The sequence below is a fragment of the Taurulus bubalis genome, assembly GCF_910589615.1.
Source record: "Taurulus bubalis genome assembly, chromosome: 9".
Classification (NCBI taxonomy): domain Eukaryota; kingdom Metazoa; phylum Chordata; class Actinopteri; order Perciformes; family Cottidae; genus Taurulus; species Taurulus bubalis.
In genome coordinates, this window is record NC_136597.1 from 24,622,852 (window position 1) to 24,643,574 (window position 20,723).

At 40.7% G+C, this 20,723-nt stretch overlaps 2 protein-coding genes and 1 long non-coding RNA gene across 3 annotated transcripts; all 3 read left to right on the top strand.

Moving 5' to 3' along the window:
* The first annotated feature begins 2,566 nt into the window (after positions 1-2,566).
* On the top strand, positions 2,567-5,507 carry LOC306741660. Its single transcript, XR_013771062.1, has 5 exons — positions 2,567-2,583; positions 3,066-3,175; positions 3,465-3,601; positions 4,371-4,472; positions 4,949-5,507. It is a non-coding gene; the product is annotated as an uncharacterized lncRNA (long non-coding RNA).
* Positions 5,508-14,097: 8,590 nt separating this feature from the next.
* rpl27a (ribosomal protein L27a) lies at positions 14,098-16,691 on the top strand. The gene is made up of 5 exons (XM_079223969.1): positions 14,098-14,132; positions 14,595-14,658; positions 14,742-14,817; positions 15,531-15,705; positions 16,509-16,691. The coding sequence occupies exons 1-5, from the start codon at positions 14,130-14,132 to the stop codon at positions 16,635-16,637; spliced, it is 447 nt and encodes a 148-aa protein (XP_079080095.1). The 5' UTR covers positions 14,098-14,129; the 3' UTR covers positions 16,638-16,691.
* A 782-nt stretch (positions 16,692-17,473) lies between these two features.
* On the top strand, positions 17,474-20,082 carry akip1 (A kinase (PRKA) interacting protein 1). Its single transcript, XM_079224103.1, has 5 exons — positions 17,474-17,698; positions 18,282-18,458; positions 18,554-18,628; positions 18,705-18,845; positions 19,708-20,082. The coding sequence occupies exons 2-5, from the start codon at positions 18,300-18,302 to the stop codon at positions 19,849-19,851; spliced, it is 519 nt and encodes a 172-aa protein (XP_079080229.1). The 5' UTR covers positions 17,474-17,698; positions 18,282-18,299; the 3' UTR covers positions 19,852-20,082.
* The last annotated feature ends 641 nt before the right edge of the window (positions 20,083-20,723 follow it).

Genomic DNA, 20,723 nt, shown 5'->3' on the forward strand with positions numbered 1-20,723 from the left:
AAGATCATCGGCCTGTTGGCGGCAGAGATCATTCATCTCCTTCTTTCAATTTCTATATGGATTTTAAACATTCAACCAGTTTGTTCAAGTGAGACCTCTACGTCTTTAGAAAAGTATAAATAGTTAGTTATATTGTTCATTTGTTTGTCTTTTTAATAGCAGTTGTTTACATTTTATTAGAATTTATTGATTTGTGTTGTAAATGGTTAAATTATGAAACTTTTATAGTTATATTTAACCCCAACGTAGAATTATTTGTTAACGTAACTTCCATACTCTTGTTATGTTCGTTTCAGCAATGATGTTCCGTGACCCGGTGCATGTTTAATCATTCAAAAGTTGTCAGAAACCAAAAAATTCGAATAAATATAGTTTGTACTTTAAACACCATTACTAACAATTAAATTAGTATGTTGTGGAATGGAGTTATTCACCCCTCAAAGTTCGATTAGGATAATTCACTCGTTTTCATGAACCCCAAAATGTATTCTTTCCTGAATTTGATTTGTGTTTTTAAACTTTGTTTTTTTCATGCGTTGATGTGAATAAATAGATGAGACACCACTACTGTTCAGGGTCATATTGACCTGCTGCCTCAAAATCAAGCCACATGAGCCACATTCTTTAAAATAATTTCGGCAGACAGTCTCGGCTGACGTGTGTTGGTGGAGGATGACCGCTGTATTTAAAAAGAAATTGACACGAATGTCTCTCTTGGAGGAACAGGTATATCACATTACTCCTCATCTGATGGTTCATAATCAGTACCATTATCATCTGATTCAACCTAAAGATGTTCTTCATCTTCAGACACAGTTAATTATACTAATTAAGGCAAGCAGTAGAAGTTTGATCCAGAAAAAGTACTTAAAAATATTTTTCTAGAGTTTCAAACTTCGAAACAAGTCAATTTGACGCGCAACATAAAAGGACGGTAACGCCACGGGGTCCGCCATGTTGCAGCGCCATGTTTCTACAGTAGCCCAGAATGGACAAACCGAACATCGGCTCTAAAGCGAAGCCTTTAGCGCTTTTTACGTTAGCCGAGGACACCGTAGTTGTGAAATTCGTCTAACGTGAGCAAAACCGGTTGCTCCCAAAGTATTGTTATTATGGTATGGTTGTCGGACGGGTATTCAGTTGGTTGCAATCTGCAACCACATATATAGATCCCACCAAATTGTACAGACCTTACCGTTACATTAAAATGTGTAATTAAATGTTTCTGGTACTCTTGAGCAAAAAGACCACTGCCCAAAAAAAAACTTAACTGCAGGTATTTGTGACAGTGATCAGAAATATTCTAACTTTACTTAATTTAACATGGCTTCCCAAATTGTTTGCATGGCATCATTAAACCCTTTATTAGGCACTCCAAAAAAAGTATCTCTGAATCACTGAACATATAACACTTTGGCAATATAAAAAAAAAGTCCTCAGCTGTATTGCCTTATCTGTAGAGAAAATGCACAAAGTGTGGCTTATTAGATGCATAGGATGCATCAACTGTAGTTGTTACGTGAACCGGTAGTCTGATAAAAAATGGTGCCCACATACAGTACAAAGACCTGCATTGTCTCCACTGCCATAGTGTACATTATGTTAGGTCATTCCAACAAGATAAACATGTAGTCAGACTTTTACTGTTGAGTTGCTTTTATTTCAAACAGCATTCACACAATACACTGTATTCTTGATGCACATTCACATCAAGTGCTAAATAACGTAATGCATGGTCAAATGAAGGCTACAGCTTTTGTTGAATTAAATGCTGATTGTAAATGAAAATATTGCTTCATTATTTTTTTTACTCCAATATGTTATTCACCAGCAGAGTGACACAGTATCGTCCTGTGGGCCAAAAACAGGACTCAGCCCTCTGCTGCAGGTCGTACATCTTGCTGTTTTTGATGCACTTCACTCCTAAAATGAAGGCTGCATAACCATCAGCCCTGCTCTCCCAGATCTGCCCCCAGTTGTCCTTGGCCCTGGCTCAAAGCCGACAATATTGTCCCCCTCTGATGCCGCTGGTGAAGCAGGCTTCCTGGAGACAAGGAATTTTTTCAATCTAATCTCAAATTCATTCAATTGAAATATAATATAATAAAAAACGTATATATGTAAAAAAATATATTTATTAATATGTTTCTTGTTTAAATAAAAGAACTGTCAATAAAAAACATAAATATGAAGATTAAAATATACATAAAGTACCAAAAGGATTTGAGTATTTGTTACAGAATGGCCCATTTTAGAGGAATATGTTGTATTTATTGGATTATAATTATTGATGTATGTGTAAGCATTGCTTTAATGTTGCAGCTAATTCCTAACTAAATCCCTCAAAATATATTTAAATGAGTGAAAAGTAGGCAACAATATTTGCCTTCAAATTGAAGTAAAATACTTCAAAATTGTTCTCAGGTACAGTACTTCAGCAAATGTAAATCACAAAGTCACTCCCGTCGTCCACCACTGGGTGTCGCTGTGGGTGTCTTTGCACTTTTGTCGCCGTGACCCAAATCTCGTATAAAACCGCGTGGTTTGCAAATCCCGTTCCTCTTTCAACCAGCCTCCATCATGGTAGGTCCTATCACGAATCTGTATGCTCTGAAATGCAGCTAAATATATGCCCTTCCTTGTTCGTTTGTATAGCAAACTGTCACCCGGTGGCGGTTTACGGTGCAGCCAGCTCCTACGGTCATTTACCGGGAGTTATTCCCGGTGATTTAATAACATTATGGGGTCTCGTGAGCGGTGTACTGTGTTGCGACCCGTGCTCCCGTCAGCTAGCTAGCATATCTCTACTCTCATGCTTGAACCGCTGTCGTCTAAAATATGTGACGGCGGTAGCCGCGGTTTAAAAAGCAAAAGCACCCGTTAATAACACGCTAAACGTTCATTATGTTGTACGTTGTATAAATGGTCAGCCGTTAAATGCTTCTTTTTAAGTAACGTAAAAAGCTATTTGGCTAATCAACCAAGCTAGCTTGCTAGCTCCGACTGGCGGTGGTATATTATTGACTGTATTTATTCTAATCGATACCAAATCTTTTTCATAACAGCCCGCCAAGACTATGAAGCTCCGAGGCCACGTCAGCCACGGACATGGTCATCCTGGAGGTCGTGGTAATGCTGCTGGTATGCATCACCACAGAATCTACTTTGACAAATGGTAAGTGCTGCATGACATGATGGATCTGCCAATGTGTTAACCCTCAATGTGTTCATTGTGTGGATGTATTTTTCTGGAGAGACTAGAGTCTCGCCTTGACGTCATCATTGTCTTGGCGTGCTAGAGTACTCTTAGAGTGAAGACTGCTCCTATTCACCGACTGGCTCTTTGTAGACCAGCCGGCCACATGATCAGTTACAATAGTTTAATTTGCTATCTCTAAACTGTGTGTATGTAATAAACTAATGTCTAACTATACTCTTGACGATTACTTTCACTTTTTTTTTAGATAATTGCAACCGTGCAAGAGATGACGAGGAATGGTAAAGCAGTCACAGCCGACTTCTGGGGTGAAGTCTGCTGTCAACTTCAAATCCTTAACAAGACGATTCGTCATCGGGGAAAATATCAAATGACTTGAACAAGGTGTGTACATTTTTTGGGCCCCAGCACTGATTTAGACCTATTGACTTGAAATTTGGCCCACATGTCCAGGTTGGACTGCTCTACAAAAAGGCAAACTAATTTCCTCCCCACTGTTGGCAATCATTGTCGGTATAGTTCCGATTTTGAGTCAAATGTGTTGCCAGCTACAATAAAATGAATAATTGAGTGAAATTGCTGAGAAATGCCAACACTAGATAAGAGTAATATCTTAGTTTCGGCTTCTAGGCTATGTATGTAAATTCATCAATCGGCTTCATTATCCATCGTGAAGACAATTAAGTCGGTTGATCTGCAATGGTTTTGACACTTGTAGTTGTCATTTTGCCTCCATGTTTCAGTATCTGTTCAGTGGGTGACTGTATTTTCCTGTAGAGACTGGATTCTCGCCTTGACATCATTGTCTCGGTGATCTAGAGTACTCTTAGAGTAAAGACTGGTCCTATTCACCGACTGGTCTTTGTAGACCATCCGGCCGCTTGGATCAGTTACAAACTCATCACTAATTGACATTTTCCATGACTGTCATGGAAAATGTCAATCAATAGTTTGATGCAAGCTCTGGTTGGCACGGCCTTCTCTAAACCCTGGTTCATTCTGAATCGGTTGTGTTGCCTAAAAATATATTGGAATATTAATTAATAAAGAATATTGGAAATTTTGGAAAGTTTTAATAATGTTTAGCATTATATAAAGTTGTAAAAAAAACTCTGTTTTTATTCTAATCGATACCTAATCTTTTTCATAACAGCCCACCAAGACTATGAAGCTCTGAGGCCACGGACATGGTCATCCTGGAGGTCGTGGTAATGCTGCTGCTATGCATCACCACAGAATCAACTTTGACAAATAAGTAAGTGCTGCATGACATGATGGGATCTGCTGATGCGTTAACCCTCTAAATTTGCATGTTAGTGTTCACAAACTCTCTGACGAGGGTAAGGTTCGTCTTCTAGGCTTTGTATGTATATAAATTCATCAATCACCTTATCTGTAATGTTTTGACAGACCTCACGTTTGTGCAGTTTTCCTTTTGCCGCCATGTTTCAGTGTGTGGATGTGTTTTGCTGTAGAGACTAGAGTCTCGCCTCGACGTCATCATTGTCTTGGCGTGCTAGAGTACTCTTAGAGTGAAGACTGCTCCTATTCACCGACTGGCTCTTTGTAGACCAGCCGGCCACATGATCAGTTACAATAGTTTAATTTGCTATCGCTAAACTCTCTGGTTAATTTTCAATGAATTATGTGTTACCTAAATAAAAAAAGCTCAGACTCTCAGTGATATATTTAAAGTTATTTCATATTTAATGTTTGTATTTCTATTTACAGATGCATCAACGCAAACTGAGACGGACGCCAATCGAGTAACTCTTGTCTGTGCATGTGACAGTAAAACATCTTGCATCTTGGTTCATGTGGTTGTTTGTTTTCTATTAGGGAATAACTCAGTGTATAGTTGTCATTTAGACAGATAAGGGAGTAGAAGAGAGGGCTATGCTTTTTGAATTATATGAACATTAAATGTTTTGCATGTCCCGCGAGGACAAGTTCCTTGTAATTAAATAAATGGTTCTGATTATTCTACATAACCAACTGATGTCATCCCTAAACTAACATCCTAATGTATATCAGAAATCCACAATTGAGATGCCAGTTCCCTGCATATTTACTCATGCCTGCAAATGGTGTTCGTAGCTGAAAGACTCACTCAGGTGGACAGTAAATGCAACAGGCATGAAGATAAATGTTATAACCACGATTTGAGCTTAATCCTACTGAATTAGACTATAAGTCACATTAATGAAATGCTGTCTAGATATTAGTTTTTAGAGGGGAAATGCCACCTGAATGTGTTTTTATCCACGTACGAGGAAACTTAATTTCCTGCAAATGTTTCCTGACATTTTATTTGCTTTTCAATTAAATATCAACTAAAACATGACTCCTTTTATCGCACTGATGCAACCAAAGTTCTACACATCGCTTATTAATTTCACTTCATACAAAGTTGTTATAACAGATCAGTTTTGATTCACTCAAAAGTATGACATTTATATACACTTGTGGCAACATATTTAGATTTTTAACTCGGTTCTATTTTGAAAGGATTGAAAACCTCCGCATTACATTTTTATCAACGTTTTGATTGATATATATATATGGCAACATAGCTGCATGAGTATTTCATTTCTACAATATTGGCTCTTGGAATACAATATTTGTCACTGAAGTATGATTAACGTCTTTTCATGCCAAAGAGGCGTTGGACCAAACTTGGTGTTTGACAAGCTGGGAGTGAGAAGCTGTGGCATCCTGACATCCTTTGGCAGTAGACACGTGGTTAACATTGTGAAATTCAAACTAAAACTTGCGCTTATGCTGAGTCAGCAAAACCACTCCTGCATCCTGGGTGAAAGTCCTGTGTTTGTTTGACCCGCGTGAAATGTTTTCTGCCTTCTGTACGATCTTAATTCAGGATAAAACAAGGAAACCAACTGCAGCAGATTCAGGATAACATCAATGCAACATAAATGCTAAGATGCCTGAAAAGTGAGGATAGAGTGTTTCTGAGATTATTTCTTGAACATGATCTGCATTTACAGAATCGACATGAAACAAACCCTGAAGATCTTTAAATCTGCTGACTGTTGCAGAAACCAGCGGGGGGAGTGGAAAGGGAAGTGGCAAAATAGATTGTGCTTTAAAAGTCTCACTGTAAACATTACACTGTTTATCCAACAGGTAACGTGTGAGAAATATAAATATATTGCAACGGCTTGAGCCTGAAAAGCACAACTCAAAAACCTCAAAACCCGGTTAACATTAAAAAAATATAATGAAGAAAAAACGTTTCTTGATGTAAAACAGAAACAGTGGATTTTTTACTTTTAACCTCCAGTTTTAAGTACTTCAACCAAATATAAATCTTTTTTGTCTCTCAGTGACATTAATTTATAATATGCACAACATCACAGGGATGATGAAAGTCAAGCACAGTGTGTTTTAGATTATTTAAAAATATTTCCATGGGGAAATTATTATTATTTAACATACAAACATACAAAGTAATATTATTAACATATGTAAAAAGGCTAATTAAAAATAAGTTCAGTAAGGCAATGACCATAAATGCCATAAACAAGAATGAAGACTCCAAAGTTGTTTTTTTCAAACGCTGAGTAGACTGGATGGAAGCCCGTTTCCACCACCAAAAAAAGAGTCATAATTATGAGATAATAAAGTCGAAATTATGAGATAGAAAGTCATAATATATGAGATTATTTTGACTTTATTATCTCATAGTTATGACTTTATTATCTCATAATTATAACTTTTTATCTCATGATTATGACTTCTTCTTTTTTGCTGTGGAGACAAGCTTCCATAAGACAGACAAAAGGACATATATTTTTTCCCCACATATTTAGTGTAGCAGGTGAAGGTTGGGTCCTTTTGCTTCAGCTGTAAATGTCCCTCCAAGTCATGCAAGAAAGTCTCCAATTATCACAACGAAGGACAAGCACGGTTATTCTTAGTACTCACAGCTGCTCGTGGATCACATTCTCACTCATTCTGGTCAGTGCCGGGACTCGCACGCTGGTCTCCTGAGTGAAAGTCCTGTGTTTGTTTGACCGATCCACCACCCTGCAGACTCTCACACCCTTTATACCACGCCGCCTGCTCTCACCGACCCTAACGGCCCGGAGGGTTCACATCGTATGTCGAAGGCTAAAAGGTTTCTCTGTTACGTTGAACCGAGCATTTGACGAGTCAGGAGAGCGTAAGTATACGTGATTGTCGTTAAACTGTAGTTACAGGTAGTATTTCTTCCCACTGAACACGTGTCTCCTCTTCCTGAAGTTCTCCCTCCTCTTCCTGCAGAGCCATCGCAGGCGAGCGCGGTCCGTTCGGTCCGGGCTGGTCGATGGGAACGTCCGGTCGGGGAAAATCTCCGTCAGTTGGCTCACGAAAAACAGCTGGAGGCTTCGACCGGCCTGGGCCACCTCCGAGTCCGGCTGCACGGCAAACGGAGATGGATGTGAGCGTGACAAAGCTAAATTAATAGATTTAAACTGTGTTCATATTTGCAGTCACGCTAGCTAACCAGCCAGCCATTGGCGTGGTTGTCACCGCAACAATTTACAGCAATCGCCATTTTCTTTTATACCAACAATGTCCATTCTACCGTAAAAGTCGGGTTACAAGCCGCTCCTACCTCCGGTGGGTTTCCCCGCTGTAGCAAGCTAGCAGCAACGTTAGCTAGCAGCAGCGCTAGCTAACGCTGCTGCTAGCTCCCCGCTGCTGCTACTGCCCACGTCCCCTCTGCCCGAGTCGGGTGCCAAGCCGGGGCTGGTCCCGCTACCTTCGGTGGTTGTCTGCGAGCTAGCGAAGCGCTAGCAGGAGTGCTAGCAGGAGCGCTAGCTGGCTACAGCGGGGAGCTAACGGGGACACTGACCGAAGTTAGTAACGGCTTGTAACCCGACTTTTACGGTACTCCTATTCTATTTCTACCAATCTTTGCTTACACGTTAAACTAAGATGATGAAATCTAAACATTATTACTTAGCACCTTCAGCACAAGGTTTTGCATAAACTGGCAGATGGACACAACCGCCGTCGCATCATATAGAAATAAAAAAAAAAGGAAAAAGTGGCCCAGTTTTCTGCTACCTGTGGAACTTGTGGAACAGAAATAATTGAATTGCGCGATGAAATTAGATAAAGTTGGTCAAATCCACTCACGTAGTTGAACGTAGCGCAGTTCTTGAACATCAGCAGGACGTCGTGGACGAACTGCTCGGCGGTGAAGTAGTGCAGAGTGTTGCTCTTGTCCAGTTTCCTGCGGATCACCGACAGGTCGATGGGCCTCTTGATGATCTGGTAGTAGTTTCGGGCCTGGAGCACACAGTCACAGAGATGACGTCATCGCGGTGGAGATGGTTTTCATTTTTAACATCCAGGTTTGTTATAATAATGATAATAATAATTCAAACTTTTCTAGGTACACAAAGACGCTTCACATTGGGGACAAACGGAAAGAAACCAAAATGGAAAGACAAAGCAAAAAATAAATAAAAAAGAACATTTTCGGTAACAAAAAAGAAGAAAAGAAAGTTGAGTGGAACGTTTAACATGGAGAGTTTAATGAGCCGGTGTTTCCTCTGCTTAACCGTTACATGCTGCCGTCCTCTTCGTTTTGGTAAATGTTTTCTAATAGGTCACTTTGTTTTATTCGATTCATTGGACTTGGAAAAAGAAAAGAAAAAAATACGAGGATAAAAAGTAGGTGAATTTGACAAAAAAGATTTATGTTAAAGATATGAATGTTCAAAAATAAATATATGTAGACATGTGATGCTGATGTGTGAACGAATTACATCTTCTTCTTTTTTTAATATGATATAATACAAATATATATTTATTTTATATATTATTACTTTCTTAAAGGAACATTGTGTAGGATTTATAATAATAATAATAATACTTTAATTTTATGTAGCGCTTTTCTAAATACTCAAAGACGCTTTAGTGGGATTTATTGATGTTTCTACGGGAGCCCAGAACGGACAAACCAGCTTTTTTTAAGTTACCTGAAGCGGAGGGATGTTCAGTTGTTCGCAATCTTCCACCTCACCACTAGATTTCACTAAATCCTCCACACTGCTCCTTTAAACAAGGCCTACCGTGCAGTTATGATGACGTATATTTGCATGTATTTGATGTGATTTTAAAATAAGATGGACAATTTTTTAGTGTAAATCTGTTGGACTGACCAGGACGCTGACGGGTTCATGGAACGGTGCGCTGAGCGAGTGACAGTACAACAGCAGAGTCAGCTTCTCACACCTCTGCGCAGGAAACACACACACACACACACACACACACACACACACACACACAGTCACTAACACACATCTGTTTTAATTAATGATTGCATAACTTTTTTGTTTGAACACTAGCAACAGTTTTTACTGTTTTCTTTCGGCTGAAACTATGGGAATATAATAGGAATGGAACAGATTTTCCCATAGTACTGGTCACATGTGGCAAGGGTCAAAGGGCAGCTCACCCTCTGGTCCTGGCGGGACAGTGTGTACGGGGCACAGGACGGCGTGTCCTCACAGTCGTAGGTCTCCACGGGCTCCCGGTCGGTTCTGCACAGCGTACACACCCAGTCCCCTCTGTGGGACACACGGGACGGCCGTTATGTCATCATTTAGACATTTAAAACAACTCATGTTGTTCACATTCATCATCCACTCTTTGCACGGAGCGAAGCATCTGGGATGTCCTTTGTCTTTTTTTTAAAGACGGCATTTTTTAACCTTTTTATCACTGTTGACAAATCAAATAAAACGACCAATTAAATGTGTCATAAAGTCAAATATTGTCTGTGTAGCCAAAAACCGGATATTTCTTATGACACACGTGCTGCATTTGGGTGAAATAATCCTTAAATTGAAGTTAGTTGTGTTATTGTAATTGTATTGTGTTTGTTTTTGCACCTTTTTATGCTTTTATACAGAAATATGTGTTCCTTCCTTGTGTAACAGAGATCATTTCTTATATTCAATGTATCATATCTTATTTTTGTTCATTATTCAACGTGTGAGTGTGTGTGAATTATTTTTATTTAGCGTTATTTCTAAAAATCTGAAATTGCGTTTCACCTCTTCTGCGCCTCCTGAGCTTCCGTAGTCCCGTCTTGCCCTCACAATGCTTCTATATTGCTGAGGGTAAGTTGTGGGGGAAATAATTGTCGCACTATTTTGTTATATTTTTAAAAAATGTAACCGTTTATGTTACACACGGAAGCTGATGTGCAGAGAAAGACCAGAAGGCGATGTGTGTGTTTTATCATCTTCTGCAGGAGCAAATAAATGCTGGAAAAATCATCATCTGAGTCGACTTCTTCCATGCTTTAAAACACACCTGTTACACTTGAGCCTCTAAAACCCATCAGTTCTTTGTTGGGAACCATTGTAAGTCCCTCAGAGAGCATCGTTTGTACTCACAGAGGGGAGCTGCTGAGCGGAGGTGTGTGGCAGGCCAGGTGGTAAACCTTCGGGCAGCGGTCGCAGCAGAGCAGATCTCCTCCGTTCCGACACGCGGCACAAAAGTCTTCACTCTCCGTCTCCTCGGGTCCAGGTCCAGGTATCTGCATGTCCTCCTCTTCCTCCTCCTCTTCCTCCCGTGAGCGACAAACATCCGGTCTTTCGTCTTCGCTGTCGTCCAGTTGAACGACCTCACCTTTAGCTTCCTTCTCATCCTCCAGCTCCAGGCATCCATCCTGGTCCGCTCCCGGCTCCGGATCCAGTTCGATCACCAAGGTCTGCTCCGGGTCTGGATCCAGATAGAACGTTTCTGGACCGGTTCTCCCATCCGGGTCCCACTCGTCGGATCCAGGGTCGAGCAGGATGTAGGTCTGATCCGGATTAGAGTCGCAGTCGAAGCCCGAGTCCTGCTCCGGCTCTCCGGAGGACGAGCTGTCAGGACAGTACGGTTCGGTCCAGGAGGTCTGCGCTGCTTCTGGTTGGCTGCAATCAGTCTGAGGCGACACTTCTGGTCCCTCTGGAGGGTTGGCCTCATGATGACCCACTCCATCCTGCAGATAGAGGACCAAAGTGATCATGAAAGAATCAGAATCAGCTTTATTGGCCACGTGTGTTTACACATACATGGGATTTCACTCAGCTCTTCGTACTTATGTACAGGGTTCTTATGGTCATGGAAAACCTGGAAAAGTCATGGAATTTATTTTAAAATGGTTAATTCCAGGCCTGGAAAAGTCCTTAAAAAATATAAAATCCCCAAGGTTTTGGAAATGTCATGGAAATGTGTTATATTCATACGTTCATTTACGCTGAAATAATGAAATAATGAATATGCTTTTAAAAGAAAGACGCTCAAAATATAAGCAGGCATACGCGGAGTATATCTATAAATGTTTATTATTTTAATCTATTTAAACTATTGTCTCATTCATTTGTGTCATTTAAGGTTTACTGTATGCTTTGGAATTCTCATTGTTAGTTTAAATACTACATTTTCTCACTTTTTCATGTTTACACCGAGAGTTCACAAAATGTTTGGTCATGGAAATTTGGTTTAAAGTCATGAAAACCCATTGGTCACAATGTGTATGAACCCTGTATGTACATACACAAACAAGATACATATAAAAAAGACAATTGAGACAACAGTAGTCAGAGTAGTGCAATGAGGTGTCTGATTAATTGTTCACCAGTAAGTGAAGCATGAGCGACGCCGGCCTTCGTCTTACCTGCGCAGGACGATCAGAGCCAGAAGCGTCGAGGTGCAGCTTGGCCCATGTTTGGCTCGGCAGTCGGACCAGAGAAACCACCGGCTGCAGAGACGACAAGCAAACGGACTGGAAGTTCAGACGCGCCAAGCTCACGACGGGTATGCGGGAGCTACCCAGAATCCTCTGGGCCTCTGGGTGAATCCTGTGGAAGATTAAGATAAAGTTACTTCATGGGACTCTAAAGCTTAAAATTGTCTCTTTTTTTTTTTAAATGTGCAGACACACAGTCCGAAAGCATGTAAGTAGAAACATATTAATTAGTGATCTTTGAAGGTGCCCAGTCTTTAAGATAAAGTGGTAACCTCCTATTACCTGTAATTATTTCCCACAATGTTAAACTATTCCTTTAAATACATGTTGAATAACCCTGCTGTCCTGTATTTGACCTTATTCTCTTCAATAAAGCTGCCACAGCTTTCCCAGGTGGTCGTTTTCCAGATGAAGGAGAGGCGGCTCTGGTCTTTCCGTTGCAGGACTGGTTTGACTCCTTTTCCATCGCACAGAATCCAGAACTGCAAAGCTATTTAAAAAAAAAGATTTTATGTCTTCTCGTCAAACCAAAAGTGTAATTAAACATCGATCACTCCCTCTTCAGTAACACTGTGCATTCTCCACCGCTCGGCTCATTCATTAAACTCTTTATGTTGCACCGTCTCGCCTCCTCTGCTGTGACCGGTCTCAGGTGACTCGGTCTCCAGGGCCGGCTGCGCGCTGCACTTGGATGCCTGTGGCAATCAGGTAGGGGAGTTGCCATGGCGTCTGTGAGGCAGGTGAGCCATCTCCAGGAAGACCGGCGGCCTCTCGGGGGAGCGAGGAAACGGTTGAAAACACAGAAGAAGCTGCTGGTTTTGAAATCTCCTGTGAGCCAAGTGTTTGATGGCAAAAGAATCAAAACAAACAGAAACCCTCACCGAAGAAACCGCAGAGGAGCCACCATTGTGAAGATTCATTAAATTGCGAGAAATTGTGCAAGAGAAATGAAATCGACAAATGAAGAAGGAAATAAACCTTGTGCAGGAAGACGATTATCAACAAAACATCTTAAACGGTTAAAGTTGCATCATAATCAAGCCTTACCTGAGTGTGAAGATAAGCAATGGAGAAAGCAAGATGTCTGCTTCAGAGAGACAGGTGAGTCAGCCTCCAGGTGTGAGCGGAGGATGAGAGGGATGGCACCGTTGTCCTGTATCAAGGAGGACACGGAGGATGTGATTGGTGGAGAGTTGACCCAGAGGTCACCGGCATGACGTGCATCCATTAGAGACCAGAAGAAAATAAAAAGGTTCCCTTACAGGTTTGATGACGTTGAATATGTTTTTTCTTCGGCTGGAGATACAAACCGAGTTCACGCCCTATAAACGCTGACCAATGAGTCACAGGCTGTGAAGTTGACTTAAGCTTTGAATAACAGACTGTATGCAAATCAACTTTCTGTTTACATAACATGCTTGAGGTTTACTCAAGCAGGTTAGGCTACTTGTATGAAAAGCAGTCTTCAGTTAAAGGCCACCATAGGAACCGGCATTGCAAATTAGATGCTCTAAATAAATAATTGCTCTGTAATACGGCATTGGTTCATCCTATATAATTATCTATATACAAATAAACATTAAATAAATATATCAAAATATATTTAAAAATAAATGTTTCTTGTTTTTAAATAAAAAGAACTGTAAATAAAATACATAAGTATGACCATTAGAATATACATAAAGTATCAAAAGGATTTTTCTTGTATTTGTTACAGAATGGCCCATTTCAGAGGCATGTATTTGATTTTATTGGATAAAAATGATTGATGCACGTGTAAGCATTGCTTTAATGTTGCAGCTAATTTTGGCTTTACTTTATAAATATAATTGTTTTTTTAACTACTATAATAATGATTATTAATTAGTGGATTACATATTGTTCTAAGAATCTAACTCTGTAGAGAACCTAACTAAAGCTGTCAAAATAAATGTAGAGGAGTGAAAAGTAGGCAACAATATTTGCCTTCAAATTGAAGTAAAGGAAAATTGTTCTCAGGTACAAGACTTCAGCAAATGTAAATCACAAAGTCACTCCCGTCGTCCACCACTGGGAGTCGCTGTGGGTATCTTTGCACTTTTGTCGACGTGACCCAAATCTCGCACAAAACCGCGTGGTTTGCAAATCCCGTTCCTCTTTCAACCAGCATCCAAGATGGTAGGTGCCATCACGAATTCTTGTGCGCTGAAATACAGCTAAATCTATGTCCATCCTTGTTCGTGTGTCCCTCAAACTGTCATCCGGTGGCGGGTTACGGTGCAGCCAAATCTTACGGTCATTTACCGGGTGTTATTCCCCGTAATTTAATAACATTATGGGGTCTTGTGAGCGGTGTACTGTGTTGAGATCCGTGCTCCCGTCGGCCCTCAGCTAGCATATCTTCTCTACTCGCATGCTTTAACCGCTGTAGTCTAAAATAATGTGATGGCGGTAGCCCCGGTTTAAAAAGCAAAAGCACCCGTTAATAACACGCCAAACGTTATATAAGTTCATAGTCTGCCGTAGAATGTATCCAAGTAACATAAAACGCTATTTGGCTAATCAACCAAGCTAGCTTGCTAGCTCCGACCGGCGGTGATGTATTTATTCTAATCGTTACCAAATCTTTTTCATAACAAGCCCACCAAGAAGACCAAGACTAGGAAGCTCCGAGGCCACGTCAGCCACGGACATGGTCGTATTGGTAAGTGTTAAACCTGAGTTTAGAAAGGTGATTTCCGTGTGAGAGACACATGGTTCACTTTTAACTGGTCCAACTCCCAACAGGTAAACACAGAAAGCATCCTGGAGGCCGTGGTAATGCTGGTGGTATGCATCACCACAGAATCAACTTCGACAAATAGTAAGTGCTGCATGATGTGATGGGATCTGCTGATGTGTTAACCCTCTAAATTAAAAATTTGAGTTAAGTTTCGGCTTCTAGGGTTTGTGTGTAAATTCATCAGACTGAAGTCTGTCGATCTGTAATATTCTGTCACGTTTGTTTGTAGTTGTCATTTTGCCTCCATGTTTCAGTATCTGTTCAGTGTGTGGATGTATTTTTCTGTAGAGACTAGAGTCTCGCCTTGACATCATCATTGTCTTGGCGTGCTAGAGTACTCTTAGAGTGAAGACTGCTCCTATTCACCGACTGGCTCTTTTTGTAGGTCAGTCGCCCACATGGTCAGTTACAAACTCATCACTGGTGACGATGCGGTCATGGAAAATGTCAATAGTTTAATCCACACTGGTGAAGTGACATGGCTAGCTCTAAACTCAATTAGTGTTTTTATAATGTTTAGCGTTGTAAAAAAATAGAAAGTCCATATCCAGTATCACTGGTGTAGGCTTGAGTTTATAATATGTGCCGAACAGGAATCTTACCTACCTTGTTCACTAGTCAAGTCTAGAGATTTCTAAGAGGAGCCACTCCTTTTTATAATAATCAACTTATAATAATCTTTACTTCCAAAGCGTTCAAACACGGCTGAAATTGTCCTAGCGTCGCTGTTTATTTCCCACTCTGGAAAGACGGCAGTTGACCTTTTTTGTCTGTCCTCTCCTGTGTCTCCTTAGCCATCCCGGGTACTTCGGTAAGGTGGGTATGAGACATTACCATCTGAAGAGGAACACCACCCACTGCCCCACCATCAACTTGGACAAGCTGTGGACGCTGGTGAGCGAGCAGACCCGGCTCAACTACGGCAAGAAGCCAGACGGACCCGCACCCATCATCGATGCTGTGCGCTCCGTAAGTAATGACCAATGTCGACCCGAAACAAAAGGCGGAGGGAGTTGGGGGTCTGTCAGATCTACAAGCTGACGATAGCGTCTGTATGAGTTTAATGTTTAGCTCAGAGACTGCAAGTATAGGTGTGTATGAATGTATTTCGCTGTAGAGACTGGATTCTCGCCTTGACATCATCATTGTCTCGGTGATCTAGAGTACTCTTAGAGTAAAGACTGGTCCTATTCACCGACTGGTCTTTGTAGACCATCCGGCCGCTTGGATCAGTTACAAACATCATCACTGATGATGCAGTCATGGAAAATGTCAATAGTTTAATGCACACTCTGGTGAAGTGGCATGGCTATCTCTAAACTGTGTGGTTCATTTTGAATGCATTATGTGTTACCTAAAAAAAGATGTTCAGCATATTGGATATCTTCAATCATTGTGTGTTGCCAGCTACAATAAAATGAATAATTAAGTGACATTGCTGAGAAATGCCAACACTAGATAAGAGTAATATCTCACCGACCGATTCAGGTGTTTAAAAATGCGCTGGATGAAGATCTGCAAACGTACTGGAGTTCAATGCAGAATCTGATAATCTTAAACTGTATTTTGTATCTAGTGTAGTACTTTACATGGGCTTGATTTTCCACTTTTAGTAATGGCGTGCTGCTGGACATGAAGACTGTAGTGGATCTATAATATCATGGGTTTTATTGTCAATTTAGGAGCATATTTTGAAATCTGTCAGATAAATTGGTCTTTTTGCACATGTGATTATCTACTCGCGCTAATGTGTTTTTAATTATAATCTGCAGGGCTACTACAAAGTCCTGGGCAAAGGCAAGCTGCCCAAGCAGCCTGTGATCGTCAAGGCAAAGTTCTTCAGCCGGCGGGCCGAGGAGAAGATCAAGGCAGTGGGAGGAGCCTGTGTGCTGATGGCATAATGTTCCTGTCAGTGTTTTTTTGCAAAAATAAACTGTATAAATGGAACTACATAATTGTCATGTCTGATTTAAATGTCTCTGTATATGGCAGTTATGAAGTGTGCTCTTTTGACAAAGGCAACTATATTTGTTGTGTGCATGTTCAAATAAATGCAAATTTGATATTGAAAGTATTCTCAAATTGCCTTGTGCCAAAAATATATAATCCTGCACACGGTAAAGTTTAAATCGGTACAATGTAGTAAAATGACTACAGGTAACCAGCACAAATTCAAGGGCCAGTGGGTCTGCAGGGTTGCTATATTTGAAACCTGTTATAATTATCTAGAGATAATTATTATTTATGTATGCAGCAACAGACGTTTAAAAATATCCCTAAAATGTAACTTTGGTTAAACTTGGTGACAACCGAAATGGAGTTTTTTTTTAATGAAATGCTCTACTTTGTCCGGAAGCCCCTACAATCAGAAAATGTCATAAAGTTACTCAGTTACTCCTTGTATAACATAGTTATACAAGGAACTTTTTCCATTTTCCAGGTTCTTATTTTAATATTTACTGAAGAGACAAAACAATCCTTGATATTACAAGACACAAGCAATGATTTGGAGTAGGAAAGAGACGTTTTTAATGGAAACTGATAACCTTAAAGGGCGACTACTGACATTATTACAATTCCTTACAAGTAAAACATCTCCACGTGACTTTCTGGTATTTGTATTGGGCGGAGTTTAACATGCAGGATTTCCTGTCCTGTCACTTGAAAGCACCACGGTCCCTTCAGCTGTGCGCGCGAGATGATCTTCACAAGCTAAACCAGGAAATAACGTGACGAGCAAATGCTGCAAACTGAATGAAGAAGCCCAAGTTTCCTTTTGAAAGCTTGTATTCATGCGTGTTTACTCACTAACCGTCCAGCTCAACATGTAAACGCATATATAATCCCGTGGCACAGCGACGTTATCGTGTCACACGTTAATTAAAAGGAACGTCACGTGCAATGGAACGTGGAATTGTTTGGCGTTCTATTTGAGCTCGCGACGCCAACGGTTGACAGAAAAGTAAGTAGCTAATTGTCGCAACAATGTAACAGATCGCTTTACTAGTAGGGGAGCGTTAATCTTCACGCATGCGCAGTTTTCCAGCTGCGTTCACTTGTAGGCTGCTAAAATAGTGATTTGTCCAATTGATTATTTATTTGTTTGTTTGTGTTTAACTGTTAGAATTTGATAAAGCTGCCAAAGCAACCGCGATGAGAGAAGCTGTTAAATCCTTGATACGGTTTTGGGGATTCAGACCATCAAATTGAACTGATATTGTATTTAATTTGTCCTCCTATGAAATAAGGGTTGCAGCTATTTTCATTATGAGTTAATCTGCTCATTACTTTCTCTAAAACGAATAATTCTCTTTTTATGTCCGTATATAGTTAGAAAGGCCAATTATTCGTGTCCCAGAGTCTTTAAAATGTGTTTTGTTTAGAGGAAACAGGAAATACTCAATATAATATCATGAAGTTTGCTTAAAAAGGGTGGATTATCAATACCGTCATCAAACTAGTGTAAAAGCCATGTATATTCACACACAAAAAACGTGTACTGTGAGGTAACGGGTATAGGTCTGTCTGCTTGTCCCTCCCCTCAGGTGAAGGAGGACCTCTTCATGGAAAGCCAGGCCTGGCTGGACTCTTCTCTGCGGCGCTCTGCCAGTCTGGGCCTGGAGGTGCTGGAGCGGGCCTCCAGGCGGAGCGTCGACTGGACGAGCACCGGAGCGTCCCAGACCTTCCTGACGACCGACGAGGACACACACATCCCTGTCAAGGTGCCCCTGCATGATTTAAATATAGATATCTATATATATATTTGGGTCTTGACTTGATTATCCAACGTAATTCTCTTGCGTTTGACATTTTGCAGCGAGCCCACACGGAGCTCGATGATGTCTTTGCAACCCTCTCAGGGCTCATGGCACAGACGACCCATCAGTGCAAGGTCAGCGGCTCTTTACCTGCACCGCTGCGCTTTTACAGACAAAACATGTGTGACTGTAGTTCTGTGTGTCTTGTAGAGGTTTTACGAGTCCGGCTGTTGCTCCGAGCCCACTGACACCGAGAGGAGCCACGTGTCCAGGTTCCACTCGCGGCCAGCTGTTGGCATGAAAACACCTGCACAGTCGGCCAGAAAACATGTAAAGGTTTCACACTACAAAGTAAGAAGAGTCTGCTGCTTTTCTCTTCTTCTTTTCTTTGAGTCACATACAGCTTTCATGTGTCTTTTTGATCATTAGGAAGCAGTAAAGATCTGTAAAGCCAAACTCAGAGGAACAGCTCCATGTCCATTTTAACAGGTAGCCAGTGAGTGAACAAACAGGGAATTATTTAGTCTATTTAATTTCAATATTCACTGGCTCTTTAGATTTATTTTGGACTTTTGAATGCTGAGAAAGATATCGGGATCTTCAGCTTGCTAAATATTCAACATTCTTCACCACCAGACACTTTTCTTTTTGCAGTGGTGGAGTTGAAAGTGCTCTGTGGTCACTTTTTGAACTTAATCAAATAAAAAACTACCAAAAAAAGCTTGCAAGTGTTGATTTTCAGTGGGAATGACAGTACTAGCAGCACTTTTACATGAGGATATGTATATGTAGGATATATACATGTTATTTAATGCTGCTCTTAAGGTTAGACTGGCATGGGGTTTTCAATAAACAGTGACTGTCCAAAAATGTTTAGACGTGACAAAATCTAAAATAGGACATTGAAAATACCACAGTGTTGCCAATCAATAGTAGATAGATAGATACTTTAGTAATCCCCAAGGGGAATAAGCTTACAGTCTTATCTTCAAGTAAAATGTCTTTAAATGGCACAGTGATTCTTTTTCACTTTAACGGCGGTGAAATATTGTAATAGTTTGTACTTGAGGTTGATATTTTCGTGCTTTTTGAATTGAATACTTTATGGAATTGCAAATTTCTTGGAGCCAGCCTCCTGTAATGTCCTTTTTTTTTGGCCACCAGGGAACAAAAAGTAAAACATTTTTAAATGTAAAGTCTCTTTCTTCTCCAGGGTCCTGCGTCGGGTGACGATTTCTTCATCGAGGTCTCACCGGGGACGTACGCCGTCACCGCCAGCCTGCCGGAGTTGCAGCAGCAGACTCAGCTGGTCAGTGTGAAAGCTGGAGAGAGCGTCGACCTCACCTTTGACCTCTGATTGGACCGAACCAATCACCCCGAACCCTCAATACCAAAACCGACAAAAAACAATGCCGTTTGTGTGTTTTTATTGCCTGTTTTTACAGATTTACAGAGTTTATATTTTTATTTTGCCATCAAAATGTTTTCATTTGCTGCACATTGAGAAGCCATATCTTATCGTGTTTTACATGACCATTTATTATCTTGTGTCCTAGAAGAAAGATCATGACATTTTAACCTGCACTTAAACCGCATCAGTGTATAAAAATAAAGTATATATATTTTTTATGAAATTCATGTATCTTTAACTTCATATTTCTATGGGGAGGTTTCATTGATACACTGACATGTTATGTGTAAACGGCGTTGTTTCCAGAGAAAGGCCGCAGTCCCGCCGGGGGTCGCGGTTTGAAGTCGGTCGCTGCAAAAACATCTCTGATGTTCGCTCTTCTTCCTCTCGCACCAGGAAGTGACTGAAACAGAGAGCTGTGATTGGGCGAGGCGCTGCTCTGCGGCACAGGGAAGCTGAGCCTCTCCGGTCGGGACGTCCTCCTCGGCACTGAAGTGCCTGGAATATATCAACATGACCGGATATGAAAACCTTATCTTTAAAGAACACGTCTACTTAGATTATTAAGGAATTAGTGTTCTAAATACTTTAATTTTATGGAAATCAGAAAGCATAGTATGAGTACCCCTCTGATCACATGTCCTTCCATCGAGCATCAGGGATGTTGGAGACAAGAAAAACACGTTTCACCGTGTGTGTGACTTATGAAACTCCGGTTTAAACCTTTGAGAACCTTGATGGCCTTATTGTTGCTGTGCATTGCCACAGCTTTGTGTTATGAATCTTAAAGGAATGCATCAGTGTCGCCGTCTGTGTTT